At 29.7% G+C, this 15,318-nt stretch overlaps 2 protein-coding genes across 2 annotated transcripts; both read left to right on the plus strand.

Moving 5' to 3' along the window:
- The first annotated feature begins 3,530 nt into the window (after positions 1–3,530).
- On the plus strand, positions 3,531–6,535 carry LOC148569488 (uncharacterized). Its single transcript, XM_088485080.1, has 6 exons — positions 3,531–3,691; positions 3,734–3,927; positions 4,096–4,243; positions 4,307–4,896; positions 5,600–5,955; positions 6,356–6,535. Exons 1-6 carry the CDS (start codon positions 3,531–3,533, stop codon positions 6,533–6,535), a joined length of 1,629 nt encoding a protein of 542 aa, XP_088341206.1.
- Positions 6,536–6,665: 130 nt separating this feature from the next.
- On the plus strand, positions 6,666–7,022 carry LOC107637287 (uncharacterized). The gene has a single exon (XM_016340719.1). It carries the CDS (start codon positions 6,666–6,668, stop codon positions 7,020–7,022), a length of 357 nt encoding a protein of 118 aa, XP_016196205.1.
- The last annotated feature ends 8,296 nt before the right edge of the window (positions 7,023–15,318 follow it).

The raw sequence follows: 15,318 nt of genomic DNA on the forward strand, positions 1-15,318 counted from the left end.
ATCTTCTCTTTGCATTTGAGATTTATTTTCGTAATGACTGAGCAATAAACCTCATTTATCTATGACTCTATAAAACTAATGCATTCAGGGGGATACAATTCAATGCTCTATTAAAGGCATATTTGTTCCTATCTTCGAGGGCCTACTACTCGCTGAGGGCAACGTGTACGTGGTCACTAATTTCACAATTTCTTTGAATACCATCAAGTTCAAGCCTACTAGACACGAATTTAGAATAAACTTCAACAGGGACACGAATGTGCGTCCGGTACAAGACTCTTCAGTTTCATTGAACAGATTCAATTTTGTTCCGTTCAAAAAAATTCATGCAGAGTCTAAAGAAAATGGTTATTTAGTTGGTAAGTACTTTGTTAGAGTAATCTATCACGCATGTGTTGTTTAATTCTTTGAAGTCTATATTTAACGCAAAATAATTTATCATAATTTTTGTATTACATAATATGTCTATATTTAATGTATGTCATTTGAATTGGCTGATGCGTCATTTTTTGTTATAGGTATAGTACTAAAAAAATTGTATTATTTAGTAAAATTATTCTTCAATTCATTAATTATTGGCTTTGTTTTCTATTATTTTGTGTTTTATTTTAACACATCTAAACATAGATTTCATATATATAACAACTAAAGAATTAGTACCTTTAAAGGAATCGTTGGTAACAAGTACTAACCTATTTATTTTTCGTTTCTTCACGAACTTCAATTTCTAGGCTCTAACTATTTATTAACAGTCTTTTATATTTTTATTTTTAAGAAAATTAAAAAAATCTGATTTCAACATGGATGAAACTTTGAAAAAGATATGTCATTTTTTGACAAAAATTTGAGCAGATAGAGTTTTGTTAATGGAAAGATTGGTGCCTTTATTTTGTAGATGTGATAGGTCAACTTGCCTCTAAGGGTAACTTGGTCGAGTTCACATGGGACGGGAAGCCGTCAAGTTATATCATGATAGAACTTGATGATCTTGAGTAATGCTTAATATCTTTTTTATAGTAGCTTTTGTTTTAAAATATTATTTTGCAATTTTGTGCCTCTCTTTACTTTACAAGCATTCCTATTTCTTATAGGGGTGGACAGAAATTAAGGGTAACGTTGTGGCAGACTTTGGCTTTTAACTTGATCAAATATTTGGAGGAACACCCATGTCTTACCTATGTGGTTATTCTCCAAATGGGCAAGATGAAATTTTATAGTGGTTTATTTATTTTACTGGTATTTGAATGCATGTTTTGTGTCATCATATGCTTCTGGTATTTTCTTTAATTTGTTATGCCTTTTTGTAGGGGTCATGGGTGTTTCCAACATAATCTACAATTCGAAACTATTTATCAATGTTGAGTTTCCAGCTGCCAGGAATTTCTTTACAAGGTACAGTGTATAGATCAGTAGTGTGGCCAGCAGAATATTTATACAAGGCTTTTGATTATTTAACTATTAGCAAATTTCATAAATTTTGATTTAAAAATGTAAGGGTGAACAAATTGGATCCTGTTGACGGACAAAGCATAATGCTACTGGTCTGTGATCAACCTGTTTCAATTGAGGAAGATTTTTTGCGTATGTCAATCTACAAAACAATTGTCGAGATAAAGGAGCATAATCAGGTAAAATTCTTTCTTTATTAATCTTCCTTTTTTTTTCAATTATTATGTCTAATGTTTGTTGGATCATAATCTCAATTGTTGTGTTGTACCCTTACATCCATTGATTTTAGGATGCTGTATTTGTTACTGCTGGGACAATTAAGGAAGTTGAGACCGAGTTTGGTTGGTGGTACAAAGGATGTAAGAAGTGTCGTCGTGGCTTAAGAGAACTTGAGAAAAGATATTTCTGTCCCAATTGCGTTGAAGACTACGGGTTCTATGTACCAAGGTATGACTCACGATACTTTTTTAACATTGACACACTACATACTCTGTCTAAGAAAATAATGGTATAAACTAATTATTTGTATTATTTCTTGATAAATTTTGTTGTTGAATTCTATCATTCATGATTCAGTTAGCCTAATAAGTTAAAGATAATTGATTTTAAATAAGCCTAACCATCTCTTTCAAAGCATAACATATAGCAAGAGTTAAACATAATTAACCAAATAAAAGGGTTTCATTGACTTAAAAGTGTCGAAGAACAATAATAATACAAATTTTGACGTACATAAAAATGTGCATCAGATTACTACAAGTCAAAGAACAGTGTGTCGAGAAACTGGTACCTCATCTAATATTCTCAGTTTACAATCCAGTGAAGATAAAGGTGACATTTTTCTCACTGTAATTGACTCATATTTATCTAAATTTAATTTATATCAGTTTAATGATTAAAATTTTCTATATATTTCTCATTACTCATTCATAGGGAAGCAACTATCTATGTATGGTTTACACTGTGCCTCACATGGAATTTGACAGAAAAATACTCCTAATTATGTAAGACCTTCTACATCAGAGATAAGATCTAAATCTTTAACTCTACGGACGGATCCCTCATTGACAAGAACTCCACTGTCCGTGTTAACAAATAGTACGTATAATTAATGATTGCCAAATGATTCATACACCAATATTTAACAAAATGTATACTTCATTGAAAATCATTTATATAACATAGATTTATTACAATTCTAGCATACTCCAGTGTACAAGGACCCGCTAATAATCTAACGAAAAAATATAAGGACATTTAATTCAATGTTTTATTTTACATCAATGGCCAGAAAAATTGACCGAGGGGTGAACAATGGGACTGCTCCTCCAATTTTTAAGCTTGGGGTCAAAACTACCATAGCATTGGTAGCTTACTTCCTCCTGATAGTTTGCGACCAACATTTGCCCAGCTATATATCTATAACACAGAAAATGAGATTGATAATCGAATAGGCACACTTCGGTAATTTTCATGCAAACAGTCAAATTTTTTAGTTATTTCTTATCTGTGAGAGAAAATAACATAAATTTTATTATTTTTTTCGTAGCTCCAATAAAGCTATAAATGAGCGGGATAGAGAAATTGTTGCAATATTAAGAAACATGCTAGACAAATATAATAGTTTGGCAAAAAATTTTCGCTATGCAAGAGATAGGTACCAACAGAAAAATTGCACAAACATAAAGTTTAAGTTGATTAGTAAAAGGACTAAAGATGGCAAGACATACAACTTGCCATCTGCATCTGAAGTGGCTGCATTGATTATTGGCGATGTCGAACAACTTAGCAAAGATAGAGATATTATTATAGAGAGTCAATCTAGAAAGCTCCAGCGGATTGATGTTTTTCATCCATCTTATTTAGCCTTGCAATATCCATTGTTGTTTTCGTATGGGGAGGATGGATTTTGTTTAGGTATTGAAACATCAGATTCTATCTCTGCTAGGCCTACAAAGAAAAACAAAACAATCACTTTGTGACAATTCTTTGCTTTTCGACTACAAAAAAGGACGGGTGAATCTCCGTTAATTTTGAGATCAAAGAGATTATTCCAACAGTTTCTGGTAGATGCCTACACAATGGTGGAATCAGAGAGGTTAAAATTCTTTAGGTGTAAACAACCACAGTTGAGGGTTGATAAATACAAATGTCTACATGAAAATCTTATAATCGGGGATGTAGATGCTGCAAGGCTTAGCAAAAGAATCATTCTTCCCAGTACTTTTACCAGTGGACCTAGGTATATGATGAATAATTGTAAAGATGCATTTGCAATTTGCAGATATGCAGGATATCCTAGCTATTTTATCACCATGACCTGTAACCCTGAATGGGATGAGATAAAAAAAGAAGTGACTTCCATTGGATTGAAGGCAGAAGACCGTCCTAATATATTGTGTCGAGTTTTCAAGATCAAGCTTGATGGTTTGATTGATGACCTAAAAGAGGAAAAAATCTTTGGAAAAATTTTGGGATGTAAGTCTGTGTTTATGCAACGCTTTATTAAAATCTTATGTTGTAATGCTTTGCTCATTTGTCTTTTTCAATTTTCAGACGTTTGCACTGTAGGGTTTCAAAAGAGAGGGCTTCCGCATGCACATATCCTTTTATTCATGAGTAACGAGTTCAAGCCATAAACACCAGATGACATAGACAAACATATAACAGCTGAGATTCCTGATGAAAATGAAAGGCCAAATCTACATGGAGCTATTCAAAATTACATGGTACATGGTCCATGTGGTCCGTACAACAAGAATTCACCTTGCATGAAGAATGGATCATGTTCAAAGTTCTATCCTAAAGAGTTTAGACAGCGAACACTCATTGATGAGGCCAGATTTCCCAAATAAAGGTATACTGATAACGGTCAAACAGTGAAGAAAAGGGAATGTGTACTAGACAATAAGTTCATTGTTCCGTATAATCCAGAATTGTTGCTCAAGTTTGGGTGCCACATAAAGGTGGAATATACATGTCAAACAAGTTCTATTAAGTATCTGTTTAAGTATGTACACAAGGGTAATGACTGCGTAACAGTTACTCTATACAATGCTGGTGATCTGTCAGAAGCCACACAAGTTGTTGACGAAATTAGGAATTACTACAATTGTAGGTACATTTCGGCATGTGAGGCAGTCTGGCGTCTATTTGGATACGAAATCCAAGAGAAAGAACCATTTGTGATTAGACTTCCATTCCATTTGGAGGATGAGCAACCTTTGGTTTCTGGTGAAACTTCTAATGTGAATGATATCGTCGAAAGAGCAATATCTCATAAGTCCATGTTTTTGGGATGGATGGCGGCGAACATGTCATATCCCTATGCTCGAAGTCTGACTTATCTTGAGTTTCCAACCAAGTTTGTTTGGAAGGACGATTCTTCAAAGTGGTTTCCTCGAAAGAAAAGCTTTGCAATTGGAAGGTTGACTCATGTACCTGCAGGTAATGACAAGTTTATATTCAATTTTGATCTTACTTATTTAATGATTTAAATTTAAAATCTTAATAGCCTGTACCCCACGTCCATTTTATTCGATTTATCTACACTAAAAAATAAATATTTAAATAACTTTCAACAGTTATAATCTGTAGATTATACAATTTTTTATTTTCTATATTTTTTAGGAAACTTATTCTTATGCGGATGTGTAGCTACATAATAATTAAAATAGCGTAGCTTAATCCATTTAACAACTTAAAAGTGGGATTTTAACCAAGTTTTTTGCAGCAAATACTGAAGAATATTACCAACGACTTCTCTTGAATACTCAAAGAGGATGTATGAGTTTTCGAGATATAAGAACAGTAGGAGGAACAATTTATACTATGTATAGAGATGCATGCTTCGTCCTTGAACTCTTGTAAGATGACAAAGAATTTATTGATGCAATTAAGGAAGCAATCTCATGGGCCTCAGGATCATATGTTAGGAGGTTATTTGTCATTCTATTAACATCCAACAATATCTCAAGACCAGAACATGTCTGGGATAGATGTTGGCATGAACTCTCAGATGATATTTTGTATCGACAGAGAGCCGTGATGAACATGAGGGGTGAGTTTTTATTAATTACAGTGATAAAAGTTTTTTCTTATTGATCATTTTTAGTTTAATTGAATTTTTTTAGTATTGTATAATATGCAGAGTTAACAATGTCAGATGATGAGATTAAGCAGTTGTGCTTAATGGATATAGACAATATCTTACATTCCTATAGTAAAACCTTGAAAGACTATCCTCCTATGCCTTTAGCAACTGAAGTTGATAGTTCTTTGTTAACCGAAAGTGTTATTAGGGAAGATCTAAACTTTAACATGGATGATTTAAAGAAAAATGCCTCAGACATGTTAGCCATCGCAACACCTGAGCAGAGATATGCATTCGATAAAATTGTTACAGCTGTGTATTATGATGAAGAGGGTTTTTCTTTGTGTATGGTCATGGGGATACTGGAAAAATATTTCTCTGGAACCCTATGTCTGCTGAGATTCGCTCAAGGGGTGATATAGTGTTAAATGTTACTTCGAGTGGTATTGCATCTTTACTTCTTCCCAATGGAAGAACGACACACTCAAGGTTCAAAATACTGCTGAATATAACTGAGGATTCTGTATGTAACATCAAACCTGGTTCCCCTCAAGCAATGTTGCCGTTGAAAGCCAAACTTATAATTTGGGATGAGGCTCCAATCGTTAGTAGGTACTGCTATGAAGCGCTGATAAATGCTTGGGTCATATCATGAGGTGTTCTCCAACATATAGCAAAGATTTTCCCTTTGGAGGAAAAGTGATTGTACTAGGTGGAGACTTTAGACAAATTCTTCCTGTCATTCCACGAGGATCGAGACAAGACATCGTTCATTCAACTGTGAATTCGTGTTACCTTTGAAATTTTTGTCAGGTTCTCAAACTAACAAAAAATATGAGACTCTCTGTAGGGACGACTGCTTCAGATCAAGATGAGACAGAGCAATTTGGTGAGTGGTTATTGAAAGTTGGTGATGGTCTAATAGGTGACAATATGGATGGTGAATCTGAGATATGTCTTCCAGGAGATATTGTTATTCCTTCTTCGGACTAGGCATTTGATGAGTTGGTTCATTTTTCTTATCCAAATATTTTGGAAAACATGTCTTCAAAGGATTTTTTTCAAAGCAAGAACTATACTGGCTCCCACACTAGACATCGTTGAAGAGGTCAACAACCATCTGATGGCTATCATTCCTGGAGGGGAAAAATTATATCTTAGTTCGGATTCCATTTGTATGGATGAAGGGAATATGGAGAGTCAACTAGATATCTATAGTCCTGAATTACTGAATAGCATAAATTGCTCTGGTTTGCCTCCACATAAATTAATACTCAAGGTTGGTGTTCCGGTGATGTTACTGAGGAATATTGACAAATCCAGTGGTCTTTGTAATGGTACAAGGCTACAAGTTAGGAAGCTTGGAAATCATGTCATAAAATATGAAGTCTTAACGGGTAACAATGTTGGTCATATTGCTTTGATTCCAAGAATGAATATGTTACCAACAAATGAAACCGTCGCAGTTAGATTCCAATGAAGACAGTTTCCCATAATAGTATCGTTTGCCATGACAATTAATAAGTCTCAGGGACAAACTTTATCTCATGTTGGATTGTATTTGTCCAAACCAGTTTTTACACATGGCCAACTATATATGGCACTTTCAAGAGTTAAGAGTAAGAGAGGTTTAAAAGTTTTACTTATGGATCACGTAAGAATGTCTGCAAATTCAACCATCAATGTTGTTTATAGAGAAGTCTTTGAAAAAATAGTATTCTAATGTAAATATTTTAATTTTATTTTAAATTCTGTATCAGTGTATAATTATTTTACTTTAAAAATATAAAATAATTATTACTCACTTTTTTTAAGTTAAACTTTGATTTTGATAAAAATTTTATAAATTTCTTAAAATAATAATTATTTTGTACTTTTGTTTTAAATATCGAAGCATATAATTTTTTTTACTTTTATAAATTTTTTCGTGCTGAGCACGGGGTCATACACTAGTTAAATATTAAAAATAAAATCAGCCGTCCATATTAATGGGCATCCACCTTGACCATTTTGATATCACAACAACATTAACAATACTATCCGCCCTTGATGTGAATCTCTCTGTTTTGTCGACATGCTAGGTAAGCAATAGGATTCTTTCACCCTTTTGGTTGAGAAAAGATATTGCCAAGATATAGTACGTATAGGAAAAATACTTTTGTAGACAATGATTGATGTTTTTGTTAGGAATTCTACTAGAAAACTAAGAGGGATATAATCAACAACAAACTAATAAATATATTTAAATTACATTCTATATTAATTAATTGTCATTAATTATTAATTATATAAATTATATTTTTTAAAAATATATAATTAATGATTATTAATTATCTCTTTTTACTCTAATTCATTTTTTATCATTTATTATGCAAATCTTAATTTCTCTTTAAAAAAAATATCGAAACTAAAAAAACACCAAAATATAAGATAAAGAATCATCCAAATTCTAAAAAAAAAACATAAAAAAATATAGAAAAAATAATCATCCAAAACTAATAAAAAGAATCATCCAAAATTTAGGAAAAAGAAACAAAAAAATTAGTTAAAAGAATCATTCAAAACCAAATAGGAGAGGAGAAGAAGAAGAAGAGTCGTATGGTGACCTTGGACGGTGTTGTGTGTACGGTGGGAGACTCATGGTGGCGCATTGCAAAGAGGAAGCCACGGAGGCCGGACATGGTGAGTGGAGGAGTCGCCATGGATCGGAGTAGTTGATCGCGCATTGTGAATGGAGGACCGGCGATGGCTGCCTCACAACGGGACGGTGGGCGACGGCGTCGACAAAAGAAGAACGGTGATGACGGAACGTGTGGAAGAGGCCGCGCAGCGTGCAAAAGATGCGACGGTGGTCGGTGGATGGCGACGTCAAAAATTCGTGGAGACGACGGGTTTGAGGAGGGAGAGATTTGACTATTTCCAAATGAATGAAAATGGATTAGTTTTTATTGTGTATTATAAATGTGATTAGAATAAATGAAAAAATAATTTTTTTTGAATTTTGAATTTTAATTTTTAAATTTTTATTTATTTATAAAATTTAAATTATAATAGATTTGGCTTATGTTAGTTTGTAGGAGAGTTGTTTCCTATACTTTTCTTTTTGTTAGAAGCTATATGTGCATGCGCTCTGCTCATGGTTTTTATTTATAGTAGTTTGTTTAAGTGCTTCTTTTTGGGCTTTTTTACCTATATACGCAGGGAAAAATCATTTATTCCCAAAATACACATTCATAGAAAGAGTTTTCAAATTGCACAGCTCCATTTCAATTGAGGCACCCACGAAATGGTTTAACCCACCATTTCCATCCTGCTCCACGAGAAATGGGGAGAAGCGGACCTGTGCATGTCAGAGACTGTATATCAAGCTAGGCAACCATGAAATAGAGCACCTCAGATGAGACACCCACGAAGTAGTCCAATCCGTCCCTGACACCTGCGAAATGCAGACCTCCGAGGAGCCAGCCACGAAATGGCCCAACAAGTGACTGACTTCGTTCTTTTTCTTCTTCACAATTTGCTATATACAAGATGGCAAAAAATTTTCATCATTAAATAAGAGTGCTCAATGAGACAAGTTATGAAATATAGAAAAAGGATAAATAAGAAAGGTTAATTACCAACATAGTTCTAAGTTCTAAGTTCTAACATAGGAGAAAATATTCTTAGTGAATCTTTGCATAACTTTAGTGGGTGTACAGTTTATTCATACTTTTTTTTTACATATTCTAACTGATTTAGGGTATGTTTGTGAAACACATTGGAGAGGATAAAAGTGCATTAAGTGCTTTGTGTTCTTTGATGTTTGGCAACTTTTCTTGAACGCGGTTAAGTGCTTTGAACGCTGTTTTTTTATGTTTGGCAACTTTTCTTTTCTGAAGGCTAAAGTGATTTTGCATCCTAAAAGCTCGTTCATTAAAAGCAATAAATTGTAGCTTCTGCGTTTACTTAATGTACGTTTAGATTTGTTGCTAGTTATTATTGTTTTTTTTCATAATTTTTTTTAAATAAAAAATATTGAGAATATTAAAACAATTATTCTAATTTTTGTGCATTATTTATTATTTTAATTTTTATAATATGTATTATTGTTCCTATTAAAAATGATAAATTAAATAAAAAATTAATTATAAATAATAATAAAAATATAACAAATAAAAAATTAGAACCTAAAATAATAATAAAAATAAGATTATTAAGAGTACTTAAAAAAAGTACTAAAATATGTTATTTTATATATTATTTTTAATTTAATAAATAAATATTAATTTTAATATAAAAAATTAAAAAATTATCAATTTTATATGTTATTTTTAATTTTATAAATAAATATTAATTTTTATTATAATAATAAAAAATTATAATATACTAAAATAGAGTACTATAAAAAAATACTATATAAAAAATCCTAAAAAAAATATAAAAAAGATTAAATATACTTAAAAAATAATATTATAATTTAATATTATATTTTTTTAGTAATTAATTAATTATTTATCTAGGACTGATTTTAACTAATATTATCTAAACAATATTTATTTTATCAAAATTAATTTTGGTAAAAATTGCCAAACATAAATCATGTTGGCACAAACTCACTTCTACCCAAAATCAATTCTACAAAATCACTTTTATTCAAACTCCAGTTTGACCAACATGAATCTAAACACACACTTGTCTGTCCATTTCGCGTCTGTCGTCCTTGATTTGGTCTGTCCATTTCGTTACTGCCACCCATAAAATGGGATCTCCATTTCGTGTCTGCTGTACCTGACATAGTGCTCCCATTTCGTGAGCACTTAGTCTGAAATGGTGTTGAAATTCATTTCTTGGCCACTATGTATGAAATGGAGCTGCGCATTTTGAGGACAGTTTTCATTTATGAGTGGGAATAAATAAATTTTTCGTGTGTATATAGGTAAAAAAGTCCTTCCTTTCACTTTTTATTTTTAATATGGAGAAATGTGTTGGGTGATACAGCATTGTGGAGAATAGGGGTGCTTTTCCTGCATGTGGTGTTAGTAGGCTAAATCGGACCGAGGGATTTAGAACAAGAAACTCGGACGATCCGATTAGAGGAGATCTACAAAAAAATATTTTTTTAATAAAATTCGGACAATCCGTTTTGATTTAAAAAAAAAAAACTAAAAACGGAGGGTCCGTTTTCTTTTAAAGAAAAAATAAAAAAAAAACAAAAATTCAAAACACAGGTCCGTTTTCAGTAAAAAGAAAAAAAAACAAAAAATGTAAACGGAGGATCCGATTCATTTTAAATAAAAACAAAAGCAAAAACTAATCGGACGGTTCAATTTGTGGTCATCGAATTTTTTAATAAAGAACTCGGACGGTCCGATTTCTCCCTGTCCCACACCTGTGTCTAACACCTGTGTAAATCATAACCAAGCACAACTCACACACTCCTCCAATATAAAAAAAAATTAGCCCCTTCCTTTTGTGTGAAAGCTTTTGGAAATTAACATGAGCGCCAATAATCCTATGACTAGTCATAAGGGCTTGGATTTATCTAACCAAAAAAAAAAGGAAATTGGATTTAAAAGTTATTTAAACGTATCATGAAATTATTTATTCTAAAAATTTAAGATGATAGGATGAGACACCATAAATAATTATATTTTTAATATTTCTTCTTAAACAAGAGTTTCTTTTGTATTTGTATTATTTTTATACGAATTTTTTTTTATTTGTCTTATACTATTTTTTTTATTTTTAGAATTAATCAAGAATTAAACATAGAGTTTTGATATCATATCGTAAAACCACTCATTCCAAAAACTTAAGTTAAAAGGAAAAATCAATATAAATGCATATCTCTAACAAAATGTATATAAAAAATTGAGAAAAATTACAATATTTAAATGTGTGATATGTGTGTTATGAATAAAAAAAGGTTCTAAAAATCAATTCGAACTGAATCGGTCAAATTAGAAATTAATGAAATTGCGGTTTGATTTGCATAAGAAACTATAAAAAATGTTTTAGAATTGGTAAAATCGGCAGAAACCAATCAGCAAACCGAACCGAAACCTAGTTGATAGTTTAGATTAAAAGTTAGGATAAAAAAAATTAAAATTAAAAAATTTAACAATAATTAAAAAATTTAAAATTAATTTTTTTTTATGAGAACATCAAAAATAAGCTTGTGATATTGATATTAAGTGTCAAGTTTAGACGGTAACACATGTAAGTTTCATTGATTGTGGAGTAACTCTGAGTTTTCGTTTTTCTTTTTTGACAAGTGAGAATGTGAGATTAATGATATTGATTCGTGATGAAGTGTTTATATATGGGTAACACCAGAAAAAAATAATACAAAAAAAAAGTGTTCATGTATGAGATATATTTGAGCTAGTTAAAAGAATTTAGGTGGTAGACTAAAGTGGAAGGGATACTTTTTCTAGAATTTAAACTTTAGTAACAGTCATTATTTAGAATAAAAGAGAGAAGAGATAGTCAAAAAATAATATTTGTTTTAGCTGGACAATATAATTTTTTATTGTACAAGATATAATAGACACAAAAATATAGATGATGATTAAAAGAGGAGAAAAATAAAGATCAAACTTTTAAGTTTAAAAAATAATTAAAAAGAATAAATAATAAATTTAACTATATTTTTTAACATGTTAATTTTTTCTAATATTGCGTACATATAAGTTGATGTAGTTTATGTTAAATAAAATGAGAATATTTTGCTTTTTATTTTACTTATTATGAATGTATTTAAAAAAATGTACAAAACTTGTATTTTATCATATATAACTATATTATAATATTATGTTTATGTTGTCTATTATATGCAATCATCTAGGTGAAAATTGTTCACACTTTATGGTCAATAAACAATATTCACTATGACTGTGAAAAAACAAAAAGAATATTAATATTAATATTCATATACCTTGTGTATAGATTTATGACACAAATAATTTTTATGACGATATAGTTTGATTTTATATTTACACCAAATAAATAAATTTGAATTCAAGAAGTAAAAAATTTTGTTTTTTAATTAATAAATATTTTGAACTTAATTATATTAAAATGATTATTATTATTATTTTGTAATATTTTATAATAGTGGTTGATTTAATCTATTATATATTATTAAAATTAATTTCTTGTGCTTAATAATAAAGCTAGTATGTCATGCTTGTGAAAGTGTTTTTAAATTTATTCTTTTCAATCATTAAATTAAATCAATTATAATAAATAAATTATAAAACTAATTGATCTAATCAATTTATATAATTGAATAATTTTTTGATAGTATTTATTTTTGTAACTTTAGTTAAAATGACAAAAAAAATTATTTTGATTTGAGATCAAAGTTAGCAATATTAATTGTCTCATAATTATGATTAATTTATTTAACATATTAAGTTAAGTTTTAATAAATTTAATTTTTTAATAGCTATAACTAGTGAATAATAACAATAAACACGTACTCTGAGGTACTCCATTGTTAATTTTTAATTTTAGGTTTTGTATACGTTAACATGACAAATTTATTTTCTTTAAGTCTTTTTCTTTTATCTTAATCTTATTTTTTTCGCTAAAATAAGATCCAAACCACGATTTCATTCAAAGATGACAATATCTCGCTACTGCAACTGGATTCCGAATAGGTAGACAAAAGTATAATTTAAGGTGCAACACAGCGGAGACTCACAAGAGAAAATTATCCCGTGACAGGAACCGAAAGTTGTTGTGATGCGAATCCAACAATACAGCAAGCATAAGCGGCCGTGGATCTTGAACTACACTCTCGTCTATCTGGTGCCCTACATCTAGATTCAGACTCCAAGAACAGCAGCTAGGTGGATCTTGAAGTATTCGTCTACCTGATGTTGTTATCCTGATCGACTAGTTCTGAATAAAATAATTTTGTAGCTTCCTGATGAAATTGTGGTTTGAATTTTATCTTAGTGATAAAAATAAGATTGAGATAAAAAAAAGACTTAAAGAAATTAGTTCTGAATAAAATAATTTTGTAGCTTTCTGATGAAATTGTGGTTTGAATTTTATCTTAGTGATAAAAATAAGATTAAGATAAAAAAAAAACTTAAAGAAAATAAATTTGTTATATGAATACATACAAAATTTAAAATTAAAAATAAACAATGGAGTACCTCGGAGTACCTCAAAGTACGTAGTTATTATTGTTTTCCACTATTTAATTATTTATAGTTATTAGAAAATTAATTTTATTAAAATCTAACTGAGTATGATAAATAAAGTAACTATGATTATGAGACGATTAGTATTATTAGCTTTAACTTTTAATTAAAATAAATTTTTTTGTTATTCTAACTAAAATTATAAAAATGAATATTATCCAAAAACTATTTAACCATATGAATTGATTAAATCAATTAGTTTTATAATTTATTTATTATAATTGATTTGATTTAATATTGAAAAGAATAATTTAAAAACACTCTTACAAACATGACATACTAGCTTCATTATTAAGTACAAAAATTATTTTAATAATATATAATAGATTAAACCAACCACCGTTATAAAATATTACAAAATAATAATAATCATTTTAATATAATTAGGTTCAAAATATTCATTAATTAATAAGCTAAATTTTAAACTTCTTGAATTTAAATTTATCTATTTGGTGTAAATATAAAATTAAATTATATTGCCATATAAATTATTTGTGTCATAAATCCATGCACAAAGTATATGAATATTAATATTAATATTTTTTTCACAGTCATATTAAATATTGTTAATTGATAGTAAAATGTGAACAATTTTTACCTCAACAATAGTATATAATACACAATATAAATATAATATTATAACATGTTTATATGTGATAAGATACAAGTTTTACAGATTTTCTTAGATACATTTATAATAAGTAAAAAAAAAGTAAAATATTCTCATTTTACTTAAATCAACTTATATGTACGTAATATTAAAAAAAATATGTTAAAAAAGACAGTTAAATTTATTATTTATTCTTTTTAATTATTTAACTTAAAATTTTGATCTTTGTTTTCCCCCTCTTTTAGTCATCATTTATATTTGTGTCTATTATATTTTGTAGAATAAAAAACTATGTTGTCCAACCTAACCAAAATTTATTTTTTGACTGTCTCCTCTCTCTTCTATTTCAAATAATGACGGCTACTAAAGTCCACACTCTATAAAAAGCATCTCTTCCACTTTAGTTTACTACCTAAATTTTTTTATGTGACCCAAATATGCCTCATACATGAACATTTAATCATGAATCAATATCATTAATCTCACTTGCGAAGAATAAAAAACGAAAATTCAGAGTTGCTCCACAATCAATAAAACTTATATGCGTTACCGTCTAAATTTAAAACGGAGCATCAATATCACATGCTTATTTTCGACGTCCTCACCATAAAATTTCCCTTTATTGAAATGTTGGATATTGTTTTTCTTTCAAAATGTTTATCATCGTGGATTAGACTACCTCTAAAGTGGTGAAATAATGACTTCCTAACTTTAGGCTATTTTCACTTAATAAATAATAAGAGAATGAATGTATTCATTTTTTATAAATATGAATAAAACACTAACGTCCAATGGAGGATGATGATGTTCTCCACATAATGGCCTCTATATATAATTATGATAGAAATAACATAATTATTCAACATTTGTTGTAACCAATTGAAAGCATTGACTCTGGGGATTATCCAAACACCCAGTATCATCTCCAACACAAATGCATTTATTTGTGACTAGTATTGATGAGTTTC

Source organism: Arachis ipaensis, chromosome B4 (assembly GCF_059453495.1).
Source record: "Arachis ipaensis isolate K30076 ecotype BB chromosome B4, ASM5945349v1, whole genome shotgun sequence".
NCBI classification, from domain to species: domain Eukaryota; kingdom Viridiplantae; phylum Streptophyta; class Magnoliopsida; order Fabales; family Fabaceae; genus Arachis; species Arachis ipaensis.